The sequence below is a fragment of the Conger conger genome, chromosome 2, assembly GCF_963514075.1.
Source record: "Conger conger chromosome 2, fConCon1.1, whole genome shotgun sequence".
NCBI lineage: Eukaryota > Metazoa > Chordata > Actinopteri > Anguilliformes > Congridae > Conger > Conger conger.
The window spans coordinates 6514507-6529278 of NC_083761.1; the positions used below are offsets into that span (position 1 = coordinate 6514507).

General features: G+C 47.0%; 1 protein-coding gene across 1 annotated transcript in view; it reads right to left on the minus strand.

Annotated features, from left to right (window-relative positions):
- Positions 1-2701: 2701 nt before the first annotated feature.
- The window catches only part of ptk7b (protein tyrosine kinase 7b), a 115014-nt gene continuing 102943 nt past the window's right edge, over positions 2702-14772 (minus strand). The window contains exons 11-20 of the mRNA XM_061231516.1: positions 14666-14772; positions 13402-13546; positions 11925-12052; positions 10367-10567; positions 9757-9912; positions 8527-8765; positions 8004-8084; positions 7118-7269; positions 6432-6610; positions 2702-4558 (exon numbers count right to left, since the gene is read on the minus strand). The exon at positions 14666-14772 is cut by the window's right edge and continues 43 nt beyond it. Of these exons, the coding sequence (XP_061087500.1) occupies positions 4398-4558; positions 6432-6610; positions 7118-7269; positions 8004-8084; positions 8527-8765; positions 9757-9912; positions 10367-10567; positions 11925-12052; positions 13402-13546; positions 14666-14772 (1549 nt within the window). The 3' untranslated portion in view covers positions 2702-4397. The remainder of the gene's footprint in view (positions 4559-6431; positions 6611-7117; positions 7270-8003; positions 8085-8526; positions 8766-9756; positions 9913-10366; positions 10568-11924; positions 12053-13401; positions 13547-14665) is intronic.

Below are 14772 nucleotides of genomic sequence, written 5' to 3' on the forward strand. Positions count from 1 at the left end.
AGAAGGGGCTGGGTTCATGATTGCTGTGGGGTAGGGGTAGTTTTGGGGTAAAAGGTTCCGATCTCAAATCCCTCACATTTTCTGAGGCATGTAATCTGTTTTATCTTTTCTTTGATCTCTGCCGAGTGAGATTATACTCTGGTCTCCGCAGATATGTATAAAGGTCTGGACTGGACTAAATAAAACAATAGAATCAAACTACCTTCTTAAGATAGCATCTTGGAGTTGGCATTTTGATAAAATGCCACGAACATTAGTGTGGCAGTGGACCAACTCTTCTAGGTGCAGGTCTCTCGAATTGCTTGTGATTGACGTCCATTAATCTTAACAAGAGCTTTACTGATGTTTTGAGGTAATTTGGTTATTTGGCCACAGTAGTGATATGACAAATTGTGTTAACCCTAACAAAATAGAAGACACAAGTTGAACTTGAGTTATTTACTAAAAAGTCTGTGTATGTAAGTTATGTTTGCAAGTTATTCCCTCTTTTCCGATGTTAGCCACTCCAGTGTTATTGCAACAGCGGTGCGTCTGTTTTGGGTTGTCCGCAAATTAACTTAAATTATTCCGCCGAGTTACAGGCCACGGTCCCATCTAACGGAAGTCATTACATTCTTACGAAGGCGTGACATCAACGTTTGCCGCGGGCGTTGTCATGCCTACTCAACTACTGTGGATGGACTCTGGTACGTTAGTTTGGGAGTAAGTTCTTCATTCAGTGAAAAAATAAACCAAAGCTAGAGTATTATTAGCATATCAATGTTCGGCAACATATCGGCAAATGTTCAATGCATAGGCTATTTGGTATATTCAGCGAAACATATTTCAGTTTCAAACTTTCATTTTCAAGTGTTGGACAACTGCTTTTCTGAGAAACTGCTGGTACTACACGGAGGTTAAAATGAAAATAATGTTTGAAGCGGTTCAGCTGTAATTGCAGTAGTGCGGTGTACTGTTGGGTCTTCCAGTTCTGACATTTTTATTGCAGCACGATGATTACGTTACTGCAATACACCAAGAACGTACATTCAGCGCAGCAGCGCCATTAGGCGGCGAGCAGCAGGTAGTGCCATTTACAAATTCAGAGAAAAAGAATGACTGTTCGTGGCTGAAGTTGTAGTCATGTTATAAAAATGGATGCGCTTATAATCCATTAGGGGGACACACGTTTAGACGGATATATATCTTAGCGTGCCAACCGGCAGTTTATACAGCAGTATTACCAGTTGGTTGCCTGCCCTGGGATAACGAATTGGTAGGTCAAAGGTCAGAGGAATTTAACGAATTGACAATCGGGGATGGTGTATTATGTAGTTGACCCTTCAGTACATTTCAAGGATCTATCCATAATCATCACTAGGTGTAAAAGCCTTTAAATATAGAGACCGGTCTGAATCAATAAGAATATAACATTAGTTTGAAAACAATTTGCCGTTTTAACACTAATGTGTGTAATACCCTCCCAAAGCATCGTATTTGTGCGAATCGCGCATTTATTTGTAAATAAAAACCATTTCGATTATTCACGGCTGACTGAGCTGATTGCGTTTTACGGCTAATGACCCGAACAGGCGATAATCCCGCAAGGATTACACAGCACGAGAACACCCTGGCGCCATAAACGCATTCGGCGGGAAAGTTTTAAATTGGCAGGACGGCACTGCCAGACGCAGCCGCCCGCGAACCGTGAGCCCACGTTCTCACACAACCTGGCCAAGACCGAGACATCGTAACGAGGCTCGTTTTCCAGGGGGACTCGTCCGTTTTGGCAGGGCCAGAACACGTAGTCTCCCTCTCCCTGTGGGGAGTTCTCTCCCTTCTGGGAAGGGGTTCACAGCGATGTGTCGGGGAGTCCTGCCAACTTCGCCTCTCGGGCCTTTTAACGAACACCAGCACTGGCGTAGGCTACAGGGGCAGATTTGACGACCAGGATAAGATCTAACACCGGGCCCCACAACCCCAGGTCACCCCAAGAAAAATAAAACCTTTTAAGTTTATTAGCATATTGTAAACAAAATATTGTGTTAACATCCTTTAGAAAAAAATAAATTCAGGTCAGTCTGGGTCTGCGGAATTGCCTAAATTCACAGCAGGTGTATACAGCCATTTAAAAAATGATCGCTGGTTGTAGCTGAAACCAAGGTACACATCGGCCGCCAAGAACAGAGCCATGCACCACTGATCTAGTGCCCGTGACCAAAGCGAATAACCTCCCATCACACACACCACGCAGCGGAACTTGCTCATCCTGCCAGCCGTGTGAACGGCTTTCGCTTGTCCCGACTGCAGAGCTCCTCCACCCTAGCTTCCCAGTGGTGGAACCACCTCCCCATCCCCATAAGACCTGCTCACTCGCTGCCCATTTTCCACCGCAGTGTGTAGACTCATCTCTTCACTCTGTACCTTGACTCTTCTGTGGGAATAACCTGATGTATTGTCACGTGTGTATCACCTGCCTATACCTTTTAGCCCCCTGCTGTACTTTGTAGTTTAATCTAGGACTTGCATTTGTATTCGTCTCGGTACTGTAGTTGCTTACTTAATCGACTTGGCCTGTTTACCATGTGTAATACACTTTAATGTTCATGGCTGTACAACTGATTCTTTGCAAATTGTTTGATCTGCATTTAATTGTACGTTGCTTTAAGTTTGGATAAGAGCGTCTGTTAAGTAAAATGTAACGCAACATCACCAGACAATATGTACAAAATGTGAAACTTTATTGAGAGCAGCATGTATATTCATTGCCCCAGTATTGCAAAAGCAGACTCAAAAGGGTCTAGGTGTAGGTGCCTAGCATTCAGATAAAATAGAACTGCTAAAGAGTGGATTTTTTTGCACATTTATATCCAAGAACAAAAAATTAATAATAAAAACAATTAAATGTATAAAAAATATTTAAAAAAACAAAAATGAGTAAAAACAAGGCATTTGCATTTCATAAGACATTGTAAAATCTGCTAAAAGAAATCCTTCATTTCCCAGGCACTTGAATCTTAGTGTAGTTTAGGTTAGTGAGACCACTTTTACCCTCCCAACCCATTTCTTTTATGTTATTATAAAATGCCATGTATTACAAAATGCCGGATACATAAAACTGCATAAAAAAAGGTCAAATGAACTGTACCGTTCTGGAAAAATAACAAAAAAAAACAAAAAAACAACAGAAACGCAATAAAAAAACAGGACCTTTGTAATAAAAACAGGTCCCTGAAAATCCTTCTAGAATACAAAACTGAACTGTACTTGTGGTTAGTGCATGATGTCTACATTATATACACAAATCACCGTCTGATTGGACCAGCTCGAGTAGAGGGGCGGGAGCAAGCCTTTTCGGTGACGTAATGATAGGTGCTTGGTTGAGAGCATGTTGAATACGGGTTTAGCCTAGCTAGCTACAGAGAGGCATTTTCAAATGAAAGGAAAATGGACTCCATGTGTCCTGCAACAAATAATGCAGTGTTTCCCAGCAACAGTCCACTGTAACAAAATGGGTTTAAAAGGGGGAAGATGGAAACACACAGAAAAACGCAAACACACGTACGCACGCGCACACACACACACACCCCTGCATGCGCACACTTACAAACATGCATGCGACACACATTGTAGTTTTTTTTAATGTCTCCTCTGTGGCTGAAAAAAACACACCTGTTTTCCCCTGAAATAAACGTGACTATTCCTGCAGCAAACAAACGATTCGAATGGAAATTTAATATAGATTTGCTATGCTTTTCCTCAAACCTTCTCCCAAACAAGTCTTTTTTTTTTTATCCTTTTGTGCGTTTGTACCCTGGTCCGGCACTCACTGATATGGTAACAAACACTGACACACACACACACACACACATACACACGTACGCACACACACACACACACACACACACACACACACACACACAATATGAGACACGTTCCCTCAGTCCAGAGGCAGAATTTGCGATGATTGATGTTCGGTGTTGACAGCGCCCTCTCCTGGCCGTGCTGTGGGTAATGCCTCTGAAGTGGCCCTGCTGTCCTGGTGGAGGGTGACATGGAGAACTCCAGTCCTGGGGTGGCAGTTTCCCAGAGTCCTGTGCAGAAACGCACAAACTGCCCGCGCACGACCCAAACCCCAGGGGGCCCAGTCAAGTGTCCTCAGAGCCCAGCGGGTGGTTTGAAGAATAAAACAAAACCAATAAAAAAACAAACGTCTCCATAAGAGACTAAAAATCAGTCCTCTTCTCTCCTTCCCTACCGGACCCCATTTTGAAACTGTCGCGCGGTGACTGTGATAACTCCGCAGAGTGTGTTAAGTGTATAAGGGCCAGGGCCACACACACACTCACACACTCACGGGAGTCTGGCCAGGGTGGGGGGGTGGGGGCGGGGGGTTTCAGGAGAGGGGGCTGGGGCTCTCAGACCTTGCTGTCGGTGGGGACCTCCCCCAGGGCGTTGACCATCTCGCTGAAAGAGGGGCGCTCCTTCAGACTGGGGGCCCAGCAGCGCCCCATCAGTCGGTACACCTTCGAGGGGCAGCCCTCTGGGGCAGGGAGCTTCATCCGGCCAGCCTGGAGCCCTGCGGAGAACACACGGGGGTACAGTCAGAAACACACGGGGGTACGGTCAGAAACACAGGGGGGTACGGTCAGAAACACGGGGTACGGTCAGAAACACATGGGGGTACGGTCAGACACACACGGGGGTACGGTCAGAAACACACGGGGTACGGTCAGAAACACACGGGGGTACGGTCAGAAACACACGGGGGTACGGTCAGAAACACACGGGGTACGGTCAGAAACACACAGGGTACGGTCAGAAACGCGGGGTACAGTCAGAAACGAGGGGTACCGTCAGAAACACAGGGTACAGTGAGATCCAGAAACATTTATTTGCTTTCGGGAGATTGGTTTGCAGACTCCAGCCTGCATGCCTTCCCGTAATAAGCCAGGCTATACGATATATTAAACGTCATATGCATCTACACACAGGTGAACCCATTCACATGCCCATACTGCCGCGAAGGCTTCCATCCCTACGGCGTGATCTGAATCTAGCAGCGCGTCAAATATAACAAAACAGACAGGTGCCATTTTAGTGCGGTCGCATCACCGGAGATTAATCTCCGCCTGCATTGAAAAGGACAGAAAAACAAAAGCCGAAATAAATCGCTCCAAATTGCTTCCGTCAAAAGAGCGAAAGGGCCCGCACTGCGGCATTATCGATAGAGTTGAGCGATGACAACCGCAAGCACCTCGTCTCCCAGGGCTATATTTAGAACGTGCTCTCGACCAATCGCTGCTCACGCAGCGGGCAAGCTGGCGTGGGTTTGATTGACAGGTGCACAAAGCCATAAAACATTATCTGGGGCGGGTGCCAGATAACGATTCATAGTTTATCGCTATAATTATTATCCCTGGTAGAACGGCTTTTAAGGCTCCATGCAAGCAAAATCGTTTTAATAGTTATTATATATATATATATATAGAGATGAAATAAAACTGCTATAAAGCCTCTTCTATTCAGCTGAGATTTTAAAAAATGTTTAAATCTTTTTCTTATAAGGAATTTTTTTATTGCATTGTCGGAGACCGTGTTGCATGTTGGATAAGAAACCTGGCAACCATTTCACCAATCAGTGGGGGGCATCCATTTAATGAACTGCCAATCAGAAGAGAGCCTGAAGTGAATATTAACTGCTGAACAGACGCAGCATGACTCCAGCTCTCCTGTGAAATAACAACATGGACATCAAAAGGAAATGTAATTTGTTTCCGGTATATAAATGCGGACAAAAATAACCGTACTTCTTTACCTTGTGCATTAATGAACACTTAAAAGTGTAATAAAAAGCGACTGTAAAGGACCCGTAAGAATATGTGATTAGCGCGCCCCCACTGAGACGGTCATTAATATACACCAATTGTGAGCGGTTATATATCCATGGAAACGAGGGTAAACCTCTCTCTAACAGAGTCTTCTGGCTTCATTAGAGCTTTGACGAATGTACTCGGTGAAAACAGTGTTGTGTCAAGTGTGTGTTGTACAACGGTCTGATCAGCATCAGGGTGCAAAGCTGGCTTATAGGTTGATAGTCCTGGTCGGTCGTACATATGTTAGGTCTTTCTATTCAGACAGGCGGTGGTAGTGAGATAAGTTCTGAATCATTTGCACTGTATTATTCAGTGGCATTTCTAACGTATGCCCACATCACCTTTCTGGAAAATACGTGTGTACACACAGAGACAGAGACAGAGACAGAGACAGAGACAGAGACAGAGACAGAAACCCTGTCTTACTTTCAAGGATTAATAGGTTCCAATAGACCAGACAAGCTCGGTAAAGCGTAGACAGGTATTGGAATCCAAAACAATTACAAATTAGACCCCAAGATTTGTCTCACTCACACACACACACACACACACACACACACACACACACACACTCACCTTCGAGGACCTCGTCATCGCTGAGCTTGGTGTAGGGCAGCTCGCCCTGGCTGAACACCTCCCACATCAGCACCCCGAAGGACCACACGTCCGTCTTGGTGGAGAAGTCGTCCTCGAACACGGACTCGGCCGGGAGCCAGCGCAGGGGGATCCAGGACTGGCGGTAGTGATAGTACTCGCTGCACACGGACAGGGAGACGGACAGGGAGACAGACAGGGAGACGGACAGGGAGACGGACAGGGAGACGGACAGGGAGACGGACAGGGAGACGGACAGGGAGACGGACAGGGAGACGGACAGGGAGACGGACAGACGGACACAGTCAGAAATAAAACATGAACCAACTGCTTCCTTCGTTTCTGAACCTTTCGACAATTCTTAAAATGATTATTTTTGCAAATATGTATCGGGTGCGCCAAATTAGGGTCGGGAGTGAAAACCTACAGGACGGTAGATCTCCAGGAACAGGGTTGGGCAACTCCGTACGAAAGCATTTCTCATTTCCAAATACAATATTTGCTCTCTTTTACTGCACAACCAACACCCGAAATGACTTTTTAAAACACATTAGAACTAACAGAGTTTTGCGGTCACAGATAATAGATGAGTGTAATGTTGCCGTTTGGCCAGCGGGTGGCAGCAGAGACACGCTGACCGTGTTTGAGACCCCCTCCTGGCGGCGTACCTGTTGTACACGTCCTTGCTCAGGCGGAGAGCGGACACCTTGACGTGTCGCTGGGCGCTGATCAGGCAGTTTCGTGCCGCCAGGTCTTTGTGGACGAAGCGGTGATTGGACAGGTGCTCCATACCCTGGGCCACCTGGGCACAGATGGACAACTGGGGGAGAGGAAGAGGAGAGGGTCAGAGAGAGAGTGTGTGTGTGTGTGTGTGTGTGTGTGTGTGTGTGTGTGTGTGAGTGAGTTTGTGTGTGTGTGTGTGAAGATGTTGTCATTGTGGTTTCTGATTGTGAGTATGTTGTGAGGACATTGTCATTCTATCCGTGTGTGTGTGAGAGAATGAGTGAGTGAGTGTGAGTGGGTCTGTGTGTGTGTTTGTGTGTGTGTGTGTGTGTGTGTGTGTGTTGTCTGTGGTTTCTTTTTCAGAGGACATTGTGAGAGAACGTGCGAGTGTGTATGCGCGAGAGAATGTGTGTGAGAGAATGTGTGTGCATGAGAGAATGTGTGTGCATGAGAGAATGTGTGTGCGTGAGAGAATGTGTATGCATGAGAGAATGTGTGTATGAGTGTGTGTATGAGTGTGTGCGTGAGTGCGTGTGTGTGTGAGTGTGTGTGTGAGTGCGTGTGTGAGTGTGTGTGTGCGTGTGTGTATGTATGTGTGGGCCCCTGTGTGAGTGTGTGTGTGTGTGTGTGTGCGTGTGTGTGAGTGTGTGTGTGTATGTGTGAGTGCGTGTGTGAGCCCCTGTGTGAGTATAATACCACAGAGGCTGTGATGAATGAGAGGGGGCTCCAGCTCTGGTTAAGCTGTGTTCACACACGGTTGCCCCGGCAGCAGATGACAGACAGGGTGAGGTCCCATGCAGTGGTGCGGCGCTCCAACACCGGCAGACCCACCTTGTGTTTGGTACTGAGGTGCTGAGGCTTCACTTTGTCCTCTTTGTTTTTGGAGATTCTCAGGAACTGTTTCAGATCCCCCTGTAGTCATGGGAAACAGGAAGTCGATGAGTGTGATCGATGAACAACAACTTTATCTTAGATGTGAAGAAACAAAGAGTGCTTTATCTGAAGATGTTATTTAACAGATGTTAATGAATAAAATCTTCATAATTTCCTTTGAACACTTCCCGCCATATGTCTTTATTTGATACTGTATGTAATAGATCATCAATAATGTGATGATATCAACAACAGTACTGAAAAATAATGTAAATAGGGCTGCAATATGTATGGTACACATTATTCAGGGGAATCTGACCAATCACATTGCAGCCAACAAAACGCATTCAAAAGGCTGGGACTACAGATCCTCCATTTTGTCACACACACAGCATCTCCTTCCCCACACAAAGCGGCAGGTGAAAGAGAACCTGGGGTGACCCCTGACCCCTGACCCCTGACCCCGCGGCGCGGTACGTACCAGGTCCACGTACTCCAGGATCATGTAGTGCGGCTCGGCCTCGCGGCACAGGCCCAGGAGCCGCACCACGTTGACGTGGCTGAGCTTGGCGAACATCTCGAACTCGCGGCGGAAGTCCAGCTGCAGCTGCTCGTCCCGCGTCTGCAGGCTCTTCACCAGAACCACCGTCTCCTCCTCGCTCCCCTCCTCCTCGATGCCCCGCGCCTTCGCCAGCAGCACCTCCCCGAACTCCCCCTTACCTGGGGGACGGAGCACACACACACAGACACGGAAACACACACACACACAGACACGGAAACACACACACAGAATCACACACAGGCAGTCACACACACACACACACACACACACACACACACACAGAATCACACACAGGCAGTCACACACAGGCAGTCACACACAGGCAGTCACACACAGGCAGTCACACACAGGCAGTCACACACAGGCAGTCACACACAGGCAGTCACACACAGGCAGTCACACATGCACAGGCAGTCACACAGAAACACACACAAAAACACACACACACACACAAACACATGAACACACAGTCACATAGAAACACACACATACACAAACACAAAAAGAAATAACAGTCAGATTTTGGTTCATGTAATGACACTGGGTGCAAACATTATCTGCATTATCAAGCAAGCCACATGCACACATGCCGTCCCCACGCTTTAAACCACATCAGCAGCAGATAAAACACACTTCACTTCACCTACATGAAAGCTATGCAAATATCAGGCAGAACACTCCTGGCATAATAACATAAAATGCCAGCAACTATTACCAGGGGAATAAAAAATATGCCTGAATTTTCAAGCGCACACATGTCAGGCTGCATTTTAATAAGCCCAGTGTAGTTATAATACGCAGTAAGAGTAATATTTACTCGGTGTAATGACAGTAATAGGATTGGACAATATTTGCTCAGGGTAGTGACTGTGTGTAACATGATTGGACGATATTTACCCAGGGTAGTGACAGTGTGTAATACGATTGGACTCTATCTACCCAGGGTAGTAACGGCATGCAGAATGATTGGACAATATTTACCCAAGGTAGTGTTAATGAGTATAATGATTGAACAATATTTAATCAGGGTAGTGAGTATGTGTAATATGACTGGACGATATTTACCCAGGGTAGTGACAGTGTGTAATACGATTGGACGATATTTACCCAGGGTAGTGACAGTGTGTAATGCGATTGGACGATACTTACCCAGGGTAGTAATCGTGTGCAGGTTCGCCCGGGGGAAGTGCAGCTTGTCGTTGCTGCTGTGCCGCTTGTTGCTGGTTGCCGTGGCGGCCAGGTTGGTCAGGGCCACCTCTTCCTGGATCTCTGCTGTGGTCTGGCCATTCTGCTGAACAGCTCCCCCTGCAGGCCACAAGTACAAATGGCAGGATGATTTAAATATACATGGCAACACTCATTCATTGATTCTTTTTTTTTCGGTCAAATATTTCCTGACCATACAGAAAAAAAGTACACAATACCAAATGTTGTTAAAGGTGCCAGCAGATAAATCTTATCATGCATTAGTGCCCCTGTGATGTGCCGGGGCTGGGGAATTTGGGAGGAAAAGGAATGCTTTGACTGACAGATTCTGGGCAGTGAACAGCAAACTCTGGGACTCCCAGACATGGCAGGGAATATTCCCAGTCATTGAGTCCTAACCTATCATGTAGCCCACACATTATGGCTTTGAGATAAAGAGGAGCATTTGAAAACATATTTAATGTCTCTCTCTGTGTCTCGCTCTCTGTGTCTCTCTCTCTCTCTCTCTCACACACACACACTCACACACTCACACACTCACACACACACACACCGTTGAGGCACTCCATCTCGGGCTCCTCGCCCTCGGTGGTCTTCTGCTGGCGCTTGGCGTTGCGTCTCTTCTTGCAGTAGAACATGAGCGCCAGCACCACGATGATGTAGGCCACGGCCGCGCCCACCGACAGCCCGATGGTCTGGATCATCTTGTACGGAGCCTTGTCCTCGTCCTCCATCAGCTGCTGCACGGGCTTCTCTGTAACACACACACGAGGGAGACCATGACAATGAACTCTCACTCTCACACACACATGGGAGACCATGACAATGAACTCTCACTGTCACACACACACACACACACACACACACAAGGGAGACTATGACAATGTCCTCACAATATACTCTCACACAAACATGCAAGGGAGACAACATACTAACAAACAGAAAACACAATGATAATGTCCTCACAATACCAAACACCTTCACACACAGAGAGGTCAGAATGACAATGTCCTCACAATATTCTCTCACACACTCACACAAACACGCAAGAGAGACAATGACAATGAACTCACACACAGAGGGACAATGAATGTCCTCACAACATACTAACAAATGGAAAACACAATGATAATGTCCTCACAATACCAAACACCTTCACATACAGAGAGGTCAGAATGACAATGTCCTCACAACATAGTCACAAACACAATATACACAGTTTCAATAGTTCAGATTCACTGGAGGCATGGCTCACTAACGTTAGCGCTGGCAAGCATGATTATCCACGAAAGACTCGCAGTCTTTAATGCACTTGAGACAATGACGAGAACCCCGAGAGGCACAATTAAGGTAGGGGTTTAGTCTCCTGGGCACTGGATCCTACCTGTTCAGGCAACTGCTGACTATTGTTCCTCTATATCCCATAATGCCTTGCTTCAAGTCTCTAACAATACCACCAGGGGAAGTGCTACTCTCGGCATGTTCAAAATCGCCCGGGGGAGCGATGGACTGAACCCCCAGGAGATTTCGCGAGGCGAGGGAAAACGCAATTACCCAAAATTTCCAACCCTCCGTGCCAATCCTAAGTGCCATATTTGCTTTGTTGACTCAATGAAACTGAGAGCAGGCAGCTGATACAACTTCCGAAGGCGGTAGGAGCACAGGTCGATACCAATATCATGCCACACCGAACGCAACTCATTTCCTTTAGGCGAGAGGCAGCTCTCTGGCTAAGTGATTTTGTACTTCAAGAAATCAGCGTCTGTCAGGCTCAAGCTGTCAGTACAGCAATATAAGTTTTTAAAAGGCATGAATCGACCCATCAGGTAATTATGTTCACTGATTCTTCAATTCTGATTCAGTATATTTAGCTTATAGGGGTGAAGGAACAGTTAACTGAGCTGCATCTGACCTACTCTGGGGATATTGAGTTAACGTTTTACCCAGGTGCTAAACCAATCCCAGCCCAGCCGAGCTTCAGTACTTCAGCAGGTTTAGGGCAGATTACACAAATACGGGTTCAATAATTTTTTTATCAAAGGTTTCGGGACACTGTTTCCGCACGAGGGCAGTTGTGCGACTCGGGAGATTCATGAAGCGTCTCCCCTTACCCACGACGTAGAGCTCCGCGAAGGTGGACCTGATGTCACAGCTGTTCCCGGCGATGCAGGTGTACTTCCCCGTGTCCTCCGTGCTGACGTCGCGGATCACCAGCGAGCCGTTCGCCATCTTCTTGAACCTGCGGAGATGACATCACGTAAGCGCGCGGGGAAATGTTCCGATTGTGGCCAAACGAAACAAACTGAACCAGGGATCTCAAACTTCCAATGCTGGACCAGGGACCTCAAACACCAGTCCAGTCCAGTTTAAGGTCAAACGTTTTGTAAACGTTTTGTAACTTATACGTACTTTGTATCCAAGGCCTAACAGGCTGCTGCTTAGACCTGGGTCAAATGCATAATTGTTTTGGATTCAAATACTTTTCCAAGCTTTACTGGGCTTGTCTGGGGCATTGGAACATAAGAACTACTCTCAAAAAGTGCAATCCAAATCTTCTGGCTCCTCTTGGTTGGCTTAATTGCACCAGGCAAGATCAATGCAGCACAGAAGAGAATTTGAATCGATAACTTTTACGCATTTGATCTGCTGCTGACTGAAGAAAAAAAAACACAGAAAACCTGCAGGAGTTTATTATCCCTGAATCTTTGGGGGGGGGGAGAAAAAAAAAAACTAAAAAGAAATCAGTGACTTCACGGTAAACAGCAGACGTTTGAGGGGCGAAGCACAGAACTAATAGGGATTCTTTTCCATCGGCCCATGTCAAAAAGATGTTCATGCTCGTGACTTTGGGTAGGGTCACACACACACGGCGAGACAAACCGATTCCCGAAGCTAAAAGCCGAGCGTGGACCAGCGACCGCGTTCGCGTGAGGAGGGTCTGACAGCGTGGAAAAGGGGACATCTTTCCGCGAAACCGCGGGTCGGTTACACAACATAAATTACGCTCCTCGCTCCGCTAGCTTCAAAGGGCCACGGGCCCTTCTGCTACACTCGACACCAGGGAGGTCATACGCACTCACACAAACAACTGGTAGCCGTGGTTATACAACGCACGAGGCGAAACAGCGAAACCATTCACTTCACAACAAATAGTACATACTTACATGAAAACAATCGATTATTATTATTCTCACGACGGAAGCAGAGACGCTATTGCTTATACAATCTATTATTATTATTCTCACTATGGAAGCAGATACACTATTGCTTATACACAGCATATCCATAAATATCATTATTATTGTAATTATTATGGTAGAGGAGGTCATGCTGGCTCTTCCTCTGTGGTTTCTCTCACCTGCTATGGCTCACGAGTGGCCATTTTGGCTCTGCCCCTGTGGTTTTTCTCTCTCATCTGCTCTGGCTCACAAGCGGCCATTTTGGCCCTGCCACTGTGGTTTCTGTCTCTCACCTGTTCTGGTCCACAGGAGGCCATTTTGGCTCTGCCCCTGTGGTCCCTCTCTCTCTCTCTCACCTGCTCTGGCCCACAGGAGGCCATTTTGGCTCTGGCTCTGTGGTTTCTCTCACCTGCTCTGGCTGGGGTCCAGGAACTTGTCCTTAATCCTCCACTGGATGTAGGGCTCTGGGTCTCCGGTGGCCTGGCAGTGCAGAATGGCCATGTGGCCCTGGTACACAGTGGTGTTGTCTGGCTCCATTTTGAACTTAACATAGACTAGGAGGGGAGCGAAAAATATAAATAAATACATTTTATACACAAGCATGTAAGCAGGAGAACACATGCATGCAGACAAGCACACCCCAGTCGGATTCCTTGAGATCATTTAGACAATCATTTCAGTCATTCATTTTTAGAGACCTTTTTCCAGGTAATCTAACATAAATGACAAATTGCAAACAAATATAGTAAAACACAGTAGCATTCACAAATATTACTATAATCTGTCCCACTATTATGAAAGGCAATCTCCTGACACTTTTGCGGAAACAGCTTTTTGGTGAACTTTATAAAACCCCTGCTATTCACTTGCGGCACCGTGTTCCACCTCCATATACACAGCAGCGTAGTACCCAAGACGGCCACTAGGAGCAGCGATGTCCCACTGTGCAATGGCAAAAAGAGGCCGGGATGGAAAAAGCCATTGTGTGCACACACCTACACCGGTGTCAGGTGACCCAGCGAGAGGGTATCGGGTAGATCAGAGGGGAAGGTATCCCAGAAGGCCGAGGGCCCTAGGGCAGTTTCTCTATGACATCGTCCTGCTGTTCCCCGATTAATCACGGGGCGGGGTCACCTGACAGGAAGGAGGGGGGAGTAACCGGGCGCTAACAGGGGAGGGGGAGCCATGGTTTCACACAGCTGCCATTACAGCCCAGCTTCTGACCCCGGGAGTCATTAGTTTATGTAGCCGTCTGCGATCATTAGCCTCCCCCTGGTCATCACTCAAGAGTGTGTGATATATAGAGGGCGAGACAGCAATAGAAACATATGGGGGGGAAATTTGTCCACAACGGGCAACAGGAAGTGTAACAGTTTTGCTTACTGCTCGTGCTCATTTGTGTCCTAGGTCACAGGCACAACGAACAAAACGTTGGGTAATTATGTGCCGGGGAAGAGGAGCCCATGAAAAAGACTTGGGAAGTTTGTGAGGCACTTTTCTGCAGAATCTGAATCTGTATCTGGGGCCGATGAAGTGGCCAAGTTGCTTGACTTACAAGGCTGGTGGTTCAGTGGGGATTGGCCCCTGCTTAGTCTAATCAGGTGTAAGTGACTTTTAGATAACAGCGTCAGCTAAATGACGGTAATGTAACGTGTGGGCGGGTGGAGCCGTACCTGCCACGTTCAGCAGCACCACGGCGCGTATCTCCCCCTGCAGGCTGTTGGAGGCGCTGCAGGTGTAGTTCCCTGAGTCGCTGCGCGTCACCTTGGAGAAGTGCAGC